The following is a 15,900-nucleotide window of genomic DNA, read 5'->3' as shown; positions in this document are numbered from 1 at the left end:
GTAACAAAATTTTCAACTCATACAATATGGCTGTTTAGATGGGGAGGGGATTAGAACGGAGATTCATTCGGAGATTGCCATCATTTCTCTTACTCATGACCAGGGAGGTTCTAGGTTCTTGAAAGTAGGCATACGGCTTATATAAAAAGAAATTTGCCATAATGAACTTCGGACCAATGAGATTTGATATTTTGGATAAGTGTATCTACGTATTTGTTTTTTGTCATTTATATTGAAATATAGTTTAGTTTTTCTTTTACCGGGCGAGATGGCCGTGCGGTTAGGAGTTCGCACAGCTGTGAACTTGCATCTGGGAGATAATGGGTTCGAATCGCATTGTCGTCAGCCCTGAAATTGTTTTTCCGTGGTTTCCCATTTTCACACCAGGCAAATGCTGGATCTGTATCTTAATTAAGGCCACGGCCACTTCCTTCCAACTCCGAGCCCATTCGTAACTCATCGTCACCATAAGACCTGTCTGTGTCGGTGCGACGTAAAGCCACTAGCAAAAAAAGTTTTTCTTTTGTTGAAAAACTATATACAGTTATTTTAATCGGACTGCGGTTATATTTGCAGAAAAATTGACACTTAAAATATGAGTGGATAATTGCCCACCCAGCGCGGATCTAGAACCACCGCTGCTCATGTCCTAACCTTTCTCTCGATGGAAAGAAAGAAAGAGAAAGAAAGAAAGAAAGAAAGAAATGATGGCTTATAAGATCAATTGCGAAACAGCGAATGTCCTCGCTGCCTGTTACAGCTCTGCTTGTCTCATTAGTTGTAGAACGAATTAGGAGCGTAGCAAGCGCCGTACATTCGGGGTAACTCCATTTCAGAGTCCTGAAGATGATTTTCCGAGGTTTCGAATAATCTCATCAGGTAAATTTTGGGGCTCCATCTTAGTTAGACCACGGCTGCTTCCTTCCCTTACCGGGCGAGTTGGCCGTGCGGTTAGAAGCGCGCAGCTGTGAGCTCGCATGCGGGAGATAGTGGGTTCGAACCCCACTGTCGGCAGGCCTGGAGATGGTTTTCCGTGCTTTCCCATTTTCACACCAGGCAAGTGCTGGGGCTGTACCTTAATTAAGGCCACGGCCGCTTCCTTCCCCCGCTTCCTTCCCATTCCTAGGCCTTTTCTGTCCCATCGTCGCCGTAAGTCCTATCTGCGTTGGTGTGACTTTAAGCAACCAGCTTCCTTCACTTCCCTTCCCTTCCGTTCACTTCGTTGCCGAAATACTGCGCCATTATACCACAGCAAAGGGAAGTTGTGGAGAAGCGTGACCAATGCCGGTGCGATATCAGTCCAGACCAATGTATGTGGGATATTTTAAATGAACATTCATATATCTGTGATTCGGATTCAGCGTAAAACTGGAGATCCCATGAATCAATAGACACGTATTTTTGCATTTTCTTTAAATAATTTTCCGAGGTTGCCCTGTGAGACAAATGTTATCAGAAATGTATCTATGCAGGTACAGTGATTCATTCAAAGGAATATGAAGAAAATAACGATCGAGAATTTATAGCATATACTTGCCTCCGTCTTATTCATTGTGATTTTGTGCAATGTTTAGAATTTTCCAATCGGGCGATTCCTTACCCAAATTCTGTAAGTATTGAAAGTAATTTTGTCCCTTCTTTCCTCTAGTATAGTACATTCTTTGGCTCTAGAGTACCCTCACATATTTTTTAAAAACACGTTATTTCTCTTCCCAACGAGGTCGAGCGATATTCAAATTTATTCTGAAATAAATAACGTAATGTAGTTTTTCGAACATAGTTTATCAATTAGAAATCTTTACGGTCGTTGTAATTGATCTCAGTTGATTACTTTTGTTTTGAAGGACGTGTTGCATTCGTGCCAAAAATTAGACATCCTGGTTTTAAGAACGTCTTGACATCGTGAACCCATAGACAATGACAACGTGACTTTCCTGAAATAACTGTGATTTAAGACATGGTAGAGGCTTCTAAGGCCTTTATTTTCCGTGACGAAGTTAGGACTCCTGGTCCTCTCTCACACCAATACTATAAAACTGATTAAAACATAAAAAAGTTGCTATGAACTATGAAATAATAATACCGTAATGCTTAAGAAAAAAGTAAGAACTACCTACATTGTACTTATTTGGAAAATATTTTTATTACAACTCAAAGAAATGCAAAAGAAATAAATATAATTTTTTTAAATATTACATAAATTTAATTAACCGTCTCAGTACCAGATAAAGACTATTACTGTTACTGAACTGACTGCTTATTCTATAATTGGTAAACACGTATATTTTAGATTTAATTGGATTACGTTATTCTACTTGATATACATTATTAAGTAAAATCTAAAATACATTAAGAGGGAAAATCTACAAAATCTAGTTGAATCTCTATGACATTTACAATTTAGAAGTTTAGTTCCTATCGACATTTCTTCTTTGTCACAGCTGAGCCCCACTTAGTGGATTTCAAACGAGATTGTAACTTATGATGAATTCATATTGTTGGCAAACAGCTGTATCCTTCGATTATGGCTGCCTTGGACTCGCAGAGTGAGTCTTTATCTGAACTTGTCAACTTGTCCCAATGCTGAGAGATGGCGTATTCAGGTTACATCAGTCACGAAGGTGTTTCTTTTACTAGAGACTGGACATTTTATTCCACTAGATTTGACCCATCCATTCTAGTGTGTTCGAAAATGACGCCGAACACCATTGGTGCGGATTTTCTGATGTACAAACGTTATTGTAAACGTTTTAAAGACGATGTTGTAAATTCTCGCTTACTCAAGAAACTCATCTCCTGGCCTGGGAGACGGCGTCACCGTCTAGAAGGCCCGTCTCCCCCTTCAGGGGAGGAATGAAAAGATGTTTAGTAGAAAGGTATTGGTACGTCGGTGGATGCAGAGTGGGTCTCGGCCCACAAGTTGTCATGGCTCGTCCTTGGTCCGACAGCTCTGCACTCTGGACCGGCCAAGCGAGCAGAGGAGGGGTGGCCGTGGCTCTGCGCTTCTGTATTCGGGAGAAGGAGAGGGGCTGGTCCCCACCGTCGGCTGTCCTGAGAATGGTTTTCCGTGGGTTTCTATTCTCTTGCACTAAGGCGAATGCCGGGTCAGTTGCTAGTTTAGGCCACGGCCAGCAACTCTCTCATCTTTTACGCACTTCTCGTGGCCTGAGAGACGGCGTCACCGTCTAGAAGACCCGCCTCCCACTTCATGGGAGGAATAAAAACCATTTAGTAGTAGTAGTAAAAGGTATTGGTACTCTCAGTATTATGATACTTTCGATTTTCCCTTTCGTGTTCTATTTTGTTGTCTTTTAACCTGAAACGTTAGCATAATTATTCTTGAGATTTTAGTTTACGTCTATATTTTTCCTTAATTAAGGCTCGAGCTTTATGTTTTAAGCATATGTGATTTCCTTCCTTACTTTTATATGGATGGCTTAGAGTACAAGTAGACGAAGTCCATTTTTTACATTTTCTTTGATGTAGCATTCACAACTGCTGTTAAAATTAATACTTTTCAGAGCTACAACAGACCAAGTCCAGATCAGGAAGTAATTGCCATACATTTTCAGAGCACAATGAGGCCAAGTCCATAGGTACCCAGCTACTGATATACAACCTGTGTTCATAATTACTTGCTTTCATTTCAAAGTCGTTAATTATGGATATTACGAGTATTAAGAGATGTTTAGATGATGCGGATTATGAAGCGTCGAGTGAAAGTGATAGCGTAACTTCTAATTTGTATGAGAACTCAGGTAAGATGTTTATTGTTAATTTAGTTTTTAGGTTAAGTGCAAACTGTAACCTATAGTAATTTTTAATTTCTTACGCAACACATTTACAGTTAATTTTGAATTGTAGGGTACCTAGTATTTATATACGGTATGTATGTAGTGTTACAATTTAAGTTTTTTCTTCCCGTTTCAGGGCGAGCATTTTCTACAACTAGGCCTTTGCCTGCTAGGCAAGTTGTCAAGTAGGAGTCAGCAGGCCTACTAATGAACAAAATAAGGTACTGAAACTATATATTGTATATTATATAATTTATAATATTGCATGTATATAGTTATAAACTATTGCAATGTAATGTCTCTTTCTTACATGTTTTAGGAGAGGAATCATTTACGGCTACTAGTCAACAAGGTCAAGTAGCAGTCAGCATGCCTACAAATGATCGAAATAATGACATTCGTGCTGAAAGTATACTGCGAAAGGAAGAAAAACGATACGGGATCCATCCGCATGGAAAAAAAAGGTAGAAACAGACGAGAGGATTATACAAATCGTAAAGGCGTAGAAGGTCCTAAAAATCTCTTCCAGTTTATGACTGTAAATGCAGAAGTCAGTGCAGTGTTAAAATTAATATGGAAGCTCGCCAGAATATTTTTAATTCGTTTTAGATGTTAGGTGAATATTCACAGCAAAATACATTCTTCAGAGGATTAGTACAGGTATGCACTGTTGCAAGAACTAATATTAGAGTTGGCTCTAGTTCTGCTAAAATAAAATTATCTACAAGTACTTTCTGCAGGTTGAAAGAAGAACAATTCAGGTTTGTAAACTTTTTTTACAGACGCTGCAAATCAGTTGGTGTAGACTGTACAGATGTTTGTCTAAAGAGGAAGGTTTTGCTGTTACTGACAATCGAGGTGAAAAACATCCCTGCCAAGAAAATTGATGACAAAGAAGTTATTGATCGCATCAATTATTTTCCAGTGTATCAAAGCCATTGCACAAGAGAAAAATAATCGTAAAAGGAAATAGCTTAATCCTGACTTAACAAGTCGTAAAATGTATCTGCATTATGTTGAGAAATATGAAGCAAAAACACAATGCCAGTCAAGGAAAAGTTTTGCTATAATGTATTTAGTACCAAATTCAATTTGCAGTTCAAACCACCAGCTAAAGATACCTGTCGCAAATGTGATGAATTAGAATTAAAAATAAATTGTGAACAAGATGAAGTAGAGAAAAAAGCTCTACATTTAGACAAAAATATCCATTCGGCTAAAGCAGATCAATCAAGACATTCTCTTAAGGAAGATCAAGAACTCGCTTCTTGCAATAATTACGTACTGACTTTTGACTTGCAAAAGGCTTTACCGTTACCAAAGTTAGCTACTTTCATTGCATGCTATAAAAGAAACCTTTATGTATACAATTTTGATTTTCATGTACTTAATTCTGGAAAATAATTAATGTACATGTGGAATGGGATGGAGGAAGGAAGGGGCTCCCGAGATTTGGCATCATGTTTGGTGAACATTTAAAAATGCATGCATCAACTCATCAGAAAATAGTTCTATATTCGAAATCTTGCACAGGCCAGAACAAAAATATAAAAATGGCTTTATCACTAATGCAGTTGTCTCAAGATCCCACCATGGCTGTAGAAACAATTGATGAGGAATTTGTGGTGAGTGGACATTCGTTTCTTCCTAACAATGCGGATTTTGGCATCATAGAGAGGAAAAGTAGAAAGAGATAGTTAATTCATTCTCATGAAGAATGATTTAAACTGAGTCTAAACGTAAACTTCCTCCATTCAAAATAATTGAGATGAAAGAAGAAGAGTTTTTATCAACTAAATCACGTGAAAATTCGGTGGTAAACTGAAAAAAACTACCGATGGCAATGACTTCAGCTGGTTTAATGTTCGATGGCTGCGATTTCAAAGTGAGAATCCATATTAAAACAACTCTGAATCCTGATGTTGGATTCGATTCTTTAGATTTGCAAAAGACGTCCCCCCTGGCCGTCACCCAGAAAATTTGTTTCATCTTGAGCAAAGTACACTCGACGTGTTGTAACACAGGCAGGATATGGATGATCTGTTGCCTTACATTCCACCTGTGTACCATAACTTCTTCCTTGTGTGTCACATACAAGGTCTTCATGTGAAGTAATTCCTGACAATGAAGCTCAGCAAGGTGAATTGTTTTATGTTTAGGATAGAACAAAAGAACCTTGTGTGTGTTTTAGTGCATTAATGATCCCTTAAATCAATTTAATTGTATTTTTACACTTCATTGAAAAGCATACCTGTGTGTCAAGCAGAAGGTTTTTATGCGAGTGAACATCTGACGATCAAGGTGAAACGTATAAGTTGTTTAGTTTTAGTATTTAGGAACAATATTTTCTTACTGATAAGTGCATTTTTCTAGTATTATTACAGATTAAGTTGTTTAATTATATAATAGTAAATTTTTAGCTAAATTGTAATGTCTCCTAATAAAATTTTCCTCTTATTAGCTTTCCTGTAAGAACCACTTGATCAAAATTTTCAGAGCACACATCAACCAAGTTCAAATGTTCATGGACAGAAATATTCATAAACAATTTCAGTGATATTTAAAATTAAGACCAATGTTTAAGTTCAAATCCTATGAAGGAATATAATGCTGAATATAATTTTTTATTCCTCTCTAGAATAAATTATTGACTTCTAACTTTAACACTACTTTTCTCAAAACTGTGTAACATGTACTTGGTCTAGTTTTGCTCTGTACCCTCCGTATGTGAATAAGTCTCGATATACGTCCTTTCACCTTGCAAGGGTGGTAGAGTGGTTGTCTTGTGCACCTGTGTTTTGAGACCGAAGAATGACTTACAGTTGGAAAGACGGAAAGTGCTCGTGCCGAGAAGTTTTGATATTTTTGTTGTCTGCTGATCGCACTTCAAGTCCGTACAGAGTTTGATTTGTACTGTATGGGCATGCGTTGGCAGAAGTTATGGGTGATGGCGAGGTATTGAAACTAAAAGGAACGGCTGTGGTGGCAAACCGTACACTATTAAAGGTCGTTCTCCCTAGACTTATGATCATTTGAATTGACGCCTTGGTTATAATGATGGGTGAAGGTAGGTGGATGAAGGCACCAGATTGCTGTTTTCGGTCCTGATTTGGTATTTGGATGGGTTTGTGTGTGTGTGTTGTGTTGTGTGTTGTGTTGTGTTGTGTGTGAAGATTTATAGGGACGTGTATTAGAGACTGGATTTCCTGTTTTACTATGTATTACCTTCTTTTACTTTTGGGGCGTTTCGCCTTTTTATTTGCCTTTCTTTCAATTAAATGGTCCTTGTGTCCCATTCTTCGTGTATGTTTTTAGGTTTCTATGGCAACCGTTTCATTGATCTAGGTAAGTACGTTTTCTCTGGCGCTTGGTGCCTGCTGTATTTCATCTCTCTGCTCACATCCCTACTTCTGCCATGATTTCTGTTACTATTCCTTGAGTTCGGTTATCGTAAATTGTTAACAAACTTTTTTGAAGGTGTGAGGAAGGAATACGTTTTAACTTTACCTGGTGTAAAGGAACTGCTCTAAATGGAACGATTTATATTTTCTCTCTTTTTTTTGGGACAATACCGTCATTTTGTTGTCCCGGTACGAATTGAAACGAGACGAAGTTAATGTGATTGTACTAAGAATGAGATGCTTTTGGTGTAGACTGTAATGTCAGTATGTATGCAAAACGGTTTTATATATTGTTACCAATCTTCCCAATGAAGGCAGTTCGGGTTTAGGAAATGTTACTCCACTGAAGCTCAACTTGTAGGATTCCAGCAAGATATAGCGGACATCCTGGATTCAGGAGGTCAAATGGACTGTGTCGCGATTGACCTATCGGAGACATTTGATAGGGTAGATGATAGAAGACTACTGGCAAAAATGAGTGGAATTGGACGAGACAAAATAGTGTCTGAATGGGTGGCTATATTTCTAGAAAATAGAACGCGGAGAATTAGAGTAGGCGAAGCTTTATCTGTCCCTGAAATAATTAAGAGGGAAATTCCTTAAGGCATTATTATTGGACCTTTATTTTTTCATATATATCAATGATATGAGTAAAGAAGTGGAATCAGAGATAAAGCTTTTTGCCGATGACGTTATTCTGTATAGAGTAATAAATACGTTATAAGATTGTGAGCACCTGCAAAATGACCTAGGATGGACCGTAGGCAATGGTATGATGATAAACGGGGTTAAAAGCCAAGTTGTGAGTTTCACAAATAGGAAAAGTCCTGGCAGTTTTAATTACTGCGTTGATGGGGTGAAAGTTTCTTTTGGGGATCATTGTAAGTACCTAGGTGTGAATATAAGGAAATACTTCTTTGGGGTAATCAGATAAATATGATTGTAAATAAAGGATACCGATCTCTGCACATGGTTATGAGGGTATTTGGGGCTTGTAGTAAGAATGTAAAGGAGAGGGCATATAACACTATGGTATGGGACCCTTACCAAGATTACTTGATTCAAGAACTGGAAGAAATCCAAAAACCAAAGAAGCTCGATTTATTCTGGGTGATTTCCGACAAAAGAGTAGCGTTACAAAAATGTTGCAAAGTTTGGGCGTGGAAGACTTGGGAGAAAGGAGACGAGCTGTTTGACTAAGTGGTATGTTCTGAGCTGTCAGTGGAGAGATGGCGTGGAATGACATCAGTAGACGAATTTTTAGTGGTGTCTTTAAAAGTAGGAAATATCACAATACGAAGATAAAGCTGGAATTCAAGAGGGCAAATTTGGGCAAATATTCATTTATAGGAATGGGAGTTAGGGATTGTAATAACTTACTAAGGGAGATGTTCAATAAATTTCCACTTTCTTTGGAATCATTAAAAAAAAGTCTAGAGAAAAAAACAGAAAGGATATCTGCCACCTGGGCGACTGCGCTAAATGCAGATCAGTAGTGATTGATTTAATATTTTTATGTTTAATTAGAATACATTTTTCATTTAAACTTTGTGTGTTGATTATATTATTTGTACTGTAGCCCCTGAAGTTTATGATTATTTCGACCTACGAGGTCCAAGTCCAGCTCATGCCTGGTTTACGGTTTTTCGGTCGATGACCAAAATTGGCAGCTTAATATCTGCAATAATATTTTCATTCCATGATATTCCACTGCGCCGTTTAAATCTCTACATGGTTTATGAGAATGCTGCGCTTGTTATATTTGATTGCGATCAATTATGCGTATTAGTGTATGTTCAGGGACTCGAAGAGAATAACGACTTATATTATACTACATAGACTGGCTGGAAGGGCTCATACAGCGCTCCTAAGTGATAAATTTTGCAGCACGTCCACCATGTTTCCTGGAGGACACTCTTCAGCTGTTAGTTTCCAGCAAGGAAAAATGCCTAAATCGTGTTCTGCAATTAATTGCACGAATAGTGGGAATACAAGAAGAAATATATCAGTTTATAAGTGAGAATTTATTCCTTCCTGTCACCAGAGAACATGGTGGAGCATCTTTGAGCTTTCTTCAAAGGTGGCAGATCTTCCGCCAGTATATGTAATACAATATAGATTGTTGGAAGAGAGAATTGAATTGAATTGAATTGAATTGAATTGAATTGAATTTATTGATAATGATTTACATGCCACTGAGGCTGAAAAGCCCCTTTATGTAGCGTATTCTTATAATACAATACAGATTTATGATCACAGTAACTACATTTTTATAATATTAAAGTATTAAACTAAACATGAAACATAAAAAAATGAAAATAGAGATGCCAAATCCAGGAAGGTTAAGATATAAATTATATAATGAGTAACAAAGTAAATCATTAAGAGAGAAAGATGGGGGAGGAGGGGTGGGGAATGACAGCCTATGACTTTTGAACACTTTTTTTTCGTACACCGTGTAGAATGTTCACCATTCAGTGCTGTAAAAACCTCAGCCACAGACAGTAAACTCTATTTTTTATGTTCCAGTCATGACCCGTTTGAGGGATGTTCAGTGAGCAATTGCAAGCTGTCGTACAAGGATGAAGACCTGGATACAGCGGACGCAGTGTTGTTCCATCTTCATCAGTTGAAGGGAGACTCAATGTTACCACCCCGAAAACCTCGACCTCCACACCAGCGGTGGGTCTTCCTCTCGGACGAGAGTCCCTACAACACCTTCTGGTATAAAAAGAATAACAAGTGGGAGATGTATGATGGCCTCTTCAACTGGTCTATGACTTACAGGTAAATTAATTTAATTGTCTATATCTTTTTTTTTTGCTAGGGGCTTTACGTCGCACCGACACAGATAGGTCTTATGGCGACGATGGGATAGGAAAGGCCTAGGAGTTGGAAGGAAGCGGCCGTGGCCTTAATTAAGGTACAGCCCCAGCATTTGCCTGGTGTGAAAATGGGAAACCACGGAAAACCATCTTCAGGGCTGCCGATAGTGGGATTCGAACCTACTATCTCCCGGATGCAAGCTCACAGCCGCGCGCCTCTACACGCACGGCCAACTCGCCCGGTAATTGTTTATATCAGAGGAGATGACATCGTGATACTTGTGACAATTTAGATGATGTCCAATACTGTTTGAGTAAGCAGAAAACGAAATTCATGGTAATCACAAACAAAAAATTACCGACTATGTTATCACCCTGCGTGGAAACACAATTGAGAGTATGTACACTTGAACTACCGGGTGTTCTCAATTAAACTGAACAGTACGGGCTATAATGATAGTAGGCGTATGCAATTTCGTAGATAAGCTAACTCAGCTATGAGCTTGCGAATTATGGCCAAAAACATTACTTCCAAGTCTTGCTACCATGAGTGGCACTGTAAGAATTTGTAGTGTCACAGAAAAATGGCAGAAAAGGTCAAACACACGATAACAGTGGTTCTGGCACATTTATTAGGAATTATGATTTAAAAAATATTCAGTATGGCCTCCCAAATCAGCAACGTGCTGCATCCGTAACACGGCATGGTCGACAGTTGCCCGCAGCATCAGAGCGACATGTCATTGTATGCTAGTCTTTAGATCAGGCAGAGGCCGGACATGGCCTTAGAAAGATGGGAGTTAAATGCTGGAGAGGGAAAGCCGAGGACTGGGACGAATAGAGGCAGGTGATTAAGGAGGCCAAGGATCTACATGTACTGTAGCGCAGACAAGTGAGTAAGAGGCCGGACATGACCTTAGAAAGATGGGAATTAATTGCTGGAGAAGGAAAGCCGAGGACCGGGACAAATAAAGGCAGGTGATTAAGGAGGCCAAAGACCTACATGTACTGTATCGCCGACAAGTAAGTAAGAGGCCGGACATGTCTCTGATAGACACGATCCTTCAAATATCGTCACAACCAGAAGTCACATGGATTTGGGTCGAGGGATTTGAAGGCCACACATCTGGAAAATGCCCGGAGATGATACGGTCGTTACTGAAGGTTTCGCAGCAAAAGGGCATCAATAAGCGTTACCAAGGAACTGACATCAGAGTTACGCAATATTGTACACTCTAACTGCTTACAGCGCCATATTTTCGCTTGCTGGCAAGACTTTGGAATAATAATAATTGTTCTGGCATAATTCGCGAGCGTATTGCTGAGCTAACACACCTTTGCAATTTCAGACCCCTACAATCTTTACAGCCTGTGCTGTGCCATGCTAAACACAGTCAGTTTACTTGTGGACACCCGGTAGTTAAGATGCTAGTTAACGACGATGAGTATGATTGGTTACAGACGTGATTCCATCGACAGCCCTTCAGCTTTTTCAAGGATGGGATTGACCGTTTCATCACTCATTGCGATAAATATCTTAACTGTTCTGATGATTACAGGTTAGGCACACGAAATATTCTTCTATACTTTTCCCCGTCAGAATTTCTGCATGAACGATATTTTTTTCTGGATTAAGTGCAGTCAGTCTCGTTTCGTTGCACAAACCAGGTTTATTAACTTCATTAACATCATCGGACTCTACAGAGTCAATGCTAAATAAAGTACGTTATTTAGTCACCTATCGAACTATTTAGAACCTGTTGGTTGATGGAGTTACCTTGACCGTTTTTGGGCACAAAATTGGTATTTTGGAAAAAGATGTTCTCTCACTTCGATGAAAAGAAAAACCAAGTGACTCTCGCACAATATGTTTTTTTGAAAACTGGTTTTGTCGAATCTCGCTAATACCATTTGACTTACTTCTCTGTTTTTGAGATGTGGAAGTCATTCATTGAAGTTAAATCTAAATGTTGGGCCATAGAGTAGAATATTTTAAACTTGACTGGACAACAGCTGTTCTGTGACAGTGACAGGTACTATCGGAAGTCTGCACCAAGCAAAATCACTTGTCTAGCGAAAGGTGATTTGTTGTTGATGGTAGGTAACTGATCCACTGCTGAAAGTGCGTGATGGGGAGCCATAGTTACATCGTCCCATATGATTAAGCCTGTCTCATTTCCTCTGTATTTTCTAATGTTAATTTTATGTTAGACGTGGAGGTCTGTGTATTTAGATACAGGATGAAGCGAAATTCGCGCACTCGGGCGTCGCAGCGCGACTCCTCACATGCCAGCAAGAAAAAAAAATGTATCTCACAAAAGTTCGTCCTGCGAGTATATCCGGGAGAAAAAGGACGTTGAAGCGTGGCAATCTGGCAACACTGTAACCACATGTAGGGTAACTACCTCTGTCAGCACATATTAGTCGTGCTGTACAGTTGGTGCAGTGGATAGAGTTTTGGGTTAGCATGCAGGAGGTCGAGGGGTCGATCCAGGGTTGAGGCGTATGTTTTTTATTTCGTAAATGTAGTCCACGTGGTATGGTATCTGGTATCTTAATCGTCAACAGCGATTGCAGCGGTCCTCTAGAAACCATTTGCACTTACATACTACGATCCTAGAATTGGACGAACATTCGTTTTCATTGGTCAGCTTTGAAAGAGGCCCTTTCAAACTTCGTGGACGTGAATTTATTCGCACCATTTCATCTACTAGATGCGTTACAACGTGTTCAGCATTGCTAAATTTTGTAAATGTAGGATACATGTGATCTAAGAAACGGTGTCTTACTGTATTACAGTATGTAATGTCTGACAGAAATTAGCAAATAAAAAATGCGCTTCAACACAGGATCGAACCCGTGACCGCCTACACGCTAACCCAAAACTCTATCCACTGCATCAACCGTACAGCACGGCTAATATGTGCTGACAGAGGTAGTTATCCTACATGTGGTTACAGTGTTGCCAGATTGCCACTCTTCAACGTTCTTTTTCTGCCGGGTATACTCGCAGGACAAACTTTTGTGAGAGACATGTTTTTATTGTTGCCATGTGAGGAGTCGCGCTGCGACGCCCGAGCGCGCGAATTTCGCTTCACGCTGTATATTACTCTCTCTCTTTCCTGTGACTTAGGGGCCGATGACCTTCGATGTTAGGCCCCTTTAAACAACAAGCACCATCGTCATCTTTCCTATGACTTAACGTTACTCGAATCATCTTTCCACAAACTTATCGTTTTATACTCATCCGGAGGAAGGTTTAGATATGCATAGACTTAAAAATCACTGAATAGAATGGGGTTTTATAGGGAAACCTCAACCGTTTTCTTCCATTTTGTCTTATACTATTGATATTCTGTAAAATCCGCGGACTACATACAGTATGAAACGTCCGTTCATTTTAGACAACCCCCTGCAGGTGGGGGACGCACATGTAGAATACACCCACGGTATCTCCTGCCTGTTGTAAGAGGCGACTAAAAGGGGACCAAGGGGCTCTCAGCTTGGGAGTGGGGATTGGCGACCATGGGGCCCTTAGCTGAGTCTTGGCATTGCTTCCACTTACTTGTGCCAGGCTCCTCACTTTCGTCTATGCTGTCCGACCTCCCTTGGTCAACTCTTGTTATTTTTCGACCCCGACGGTATTGGAGCATTCGAAGCCTAGGGAGTCTTTCATTTTCACGTCCTTCGTGGCCCTTGCCTTTCTTCGTCTGTTACTTCATTTTTCGAAGTGACGGATCCCTTCTTTCCTCTTCTTTTTTCTCTCTCTCTCTACTCCCCGTGGGTAGGGGACGCAGACGAAAAATACACCCACGGTATGCCCTGTCTGTCGTGAGAGGCCACTAAAAGGGGCGACCAAGGGAAGATTGTCTTTTAACCATGAAACTACTTTTGATTAGTACCATCACGCGGGGAACACCATGGGTCGCCTTTACTTGAGAGTAGTACCACTATATCAGGTACGAAATAGGTTTGTGATTAGTAGCAGCAGTGTGTGTGGACTGTGGACTTCCAGTACCCGTGAGTCGTACCCATGTGAGCAACACCACGGGTCTGGGCGTTGCCTTAGTTGTACCACTATATGAGCGACACCGTGGGTCTGCGTTGCCTGTGATTAGTACCCACTATGTGAGGAACACCACGGGAATACCGGCGCCCATGATTAGTTCACCTAGGTGAGGAACATCATCGGTTTGCGTTGGCTGTTAGTGGCGCCATTGTGTGAGAAACACCAGAGGTCTGCGTTACCTGTACGACGTACAATACTTGTGAGTAGTACCATAATGTTTGGAACACCGTGAGTTTACGCTACCTTTGATTAGTACCGCAACTTGAGAAATACTATGGCTCTCCTTTACTATAGATAAATGCCATTATGCGGGATCGTTGACATAGATATTGACCCGTTTAGACAAGCATCATCAATTCAGGATTGGGCTTTGGAAGCAGTTCATTGGTCAGTAATATTGTTTCTGGGAATGCGAGGCATTGCGCGTCTTATCCACTGATTGTTTTAAGTTCATATTCATTAATTTATTCCTCATCATCCCGTTTTGAATCCTGGTCAGTGGATGAATTTTGTACTTTTAAACTGTAATCGCATTCCGTCTCATTTCGTACCATAGGGGCCGATGACCTCGATGTTAGGCCCCTCTAAACAACAAGCATCATGGAAATTTTAGACAACTTTTGTTCTGAGCATAATTTCGCTTACTCTTCAAATAACGAAGGAAATTACTACTTTCTGCGGGTTTCATGCTCTGCATTGAGTGGCCGATAGACCGACAACGAACCTACCGCTTAGCACGGCAACGTCCCTGGTTGCATGCCAGCAGAGAAGTAACATAGGCTAATGCAATTTTCTTCAAAATTTCTGTAAATTCATGGTTGTTCCTCGCGTAGAAGACGAGAAAAATGTCATGCTGACATTCTGCAGGATATTTGCGGAATCCCGTTGGAGGTTGCAATCGTCGTCGAATAGCTCTAAAGGGTCTGTTAATATTTGAACAGTGCCGTGGAGTGTAGCCCATGATTTCACACCGCAAGGTATTTTCTGGCATTTGCTATACATTTTACTGATTTATCTTCTACTTCTGTTTTCCGCTTTGATTTATTGCCTTTGTATTTCCTCCTTAGGTTTAAGGAATAACACCATAAGTCATCTTCTTATCTGTTTACCTAAGAATCCCTGCAACTAAATTTCTCCTCTGTTACTGCCTTCTTACATCCTAACTCATATCATCACAATTTAGTGAGATACATTTCATTTTACAACACATCCACTTGGTATTTACATATTTGTCCCATCAGTTATAATCCTATTTTGTGTTAATTTCATCTTTCTTAACTGTAATATTTTCTTCCTTAATTACTCCGTATGCATGCGAGTGCTGGACGCTCTTTCCTTTGAGGACAAATTCCAAGCTGTTCTAATGAATAACTTTTTGGCCCCAGAACATATCAAAATATGGAGGCAATTTCAATGACGGTGCAGATCTTCTTTCCGGGAAAATTGGTGGCTAAACGCTGCTCAATTTGGAGAGATCTTCAACTTTGGTCCTACTCCTTATTGTAGTATCTCTATTCTTTATACTTTACGGAGCGCAGCATTTCTCGGATACTATCAAATCCCTCCAGCTCGATTGCGACTGGCATTAGGAAAAGGGGCCTATCATTATAATGAATCCTGTCCACCTCTATTGCGAATGGTATCTGGCAAGTGAGCCTGCCATTATTGTAGAAACTTCCGAACTCGATTGTGAATGGCAGTAGGAAATGTGGCCTACCATTATCATCTAAATTTCCCCAAAGTGCACCTTACATCGGAACCAACGTATGGGGTCTTCCCCGTTTTGTTTCTCGGATAGTGCTATGAGACGT

The 15,900-nt window shown here is 40.0% G+C and overlaps 1 protein-coding gene across 2 annotated transcripts in view; it reads left to right on the top strand.

Moving 5' to 3' along the window:
* The window catches only part of LOC136886284 (4-galactosyl-N-acetylglucosaminide 3-alpha-L-fucosyltransferase FUT6), an 88,697-nt gene that overhangs the window by 43,332 nt on the left and 29,465 nt on the right, over window positions 1-15,900 (top strand). Inside the window, exon 4 of one of the 2 annotated variants that reach the window (XM_068231036.1) lies at window positions 9,725-9,982. The exons of the other annotated variant lie outside the window; for it this stretch is intronic. Coding sequence (XP_068087137.1) covers window positions 9,725-9,982 — 258 coding nt within the window. The remainder of the gene's footprint in view (window positions 1-9,724; window positions 9,983-15,900) is intronic. 2 annotated transcript variants of the gene reach the window in all.

The sequence above is a fragment of the Anabrus simplex genome, chromosome 1, assembly GCF_040414725.1.
Source record: "Anabrus simplex isolate iqAnaSimp1 chromosome 1, ASM4041472v1, whole genome shotgun sequence".
Taxonomy (NCBI): Eukaryota; Metazoa; Arthropoda; class Insecta; order Orthoptera; family Tettigoniidae; genus Anabrus; species Anabrus simplex.
The sequence above is the reverse complement of the archived record's forward strand: the minus strand, read 5'-3'. Positions and strand labels throughout refer to the sequence as shown.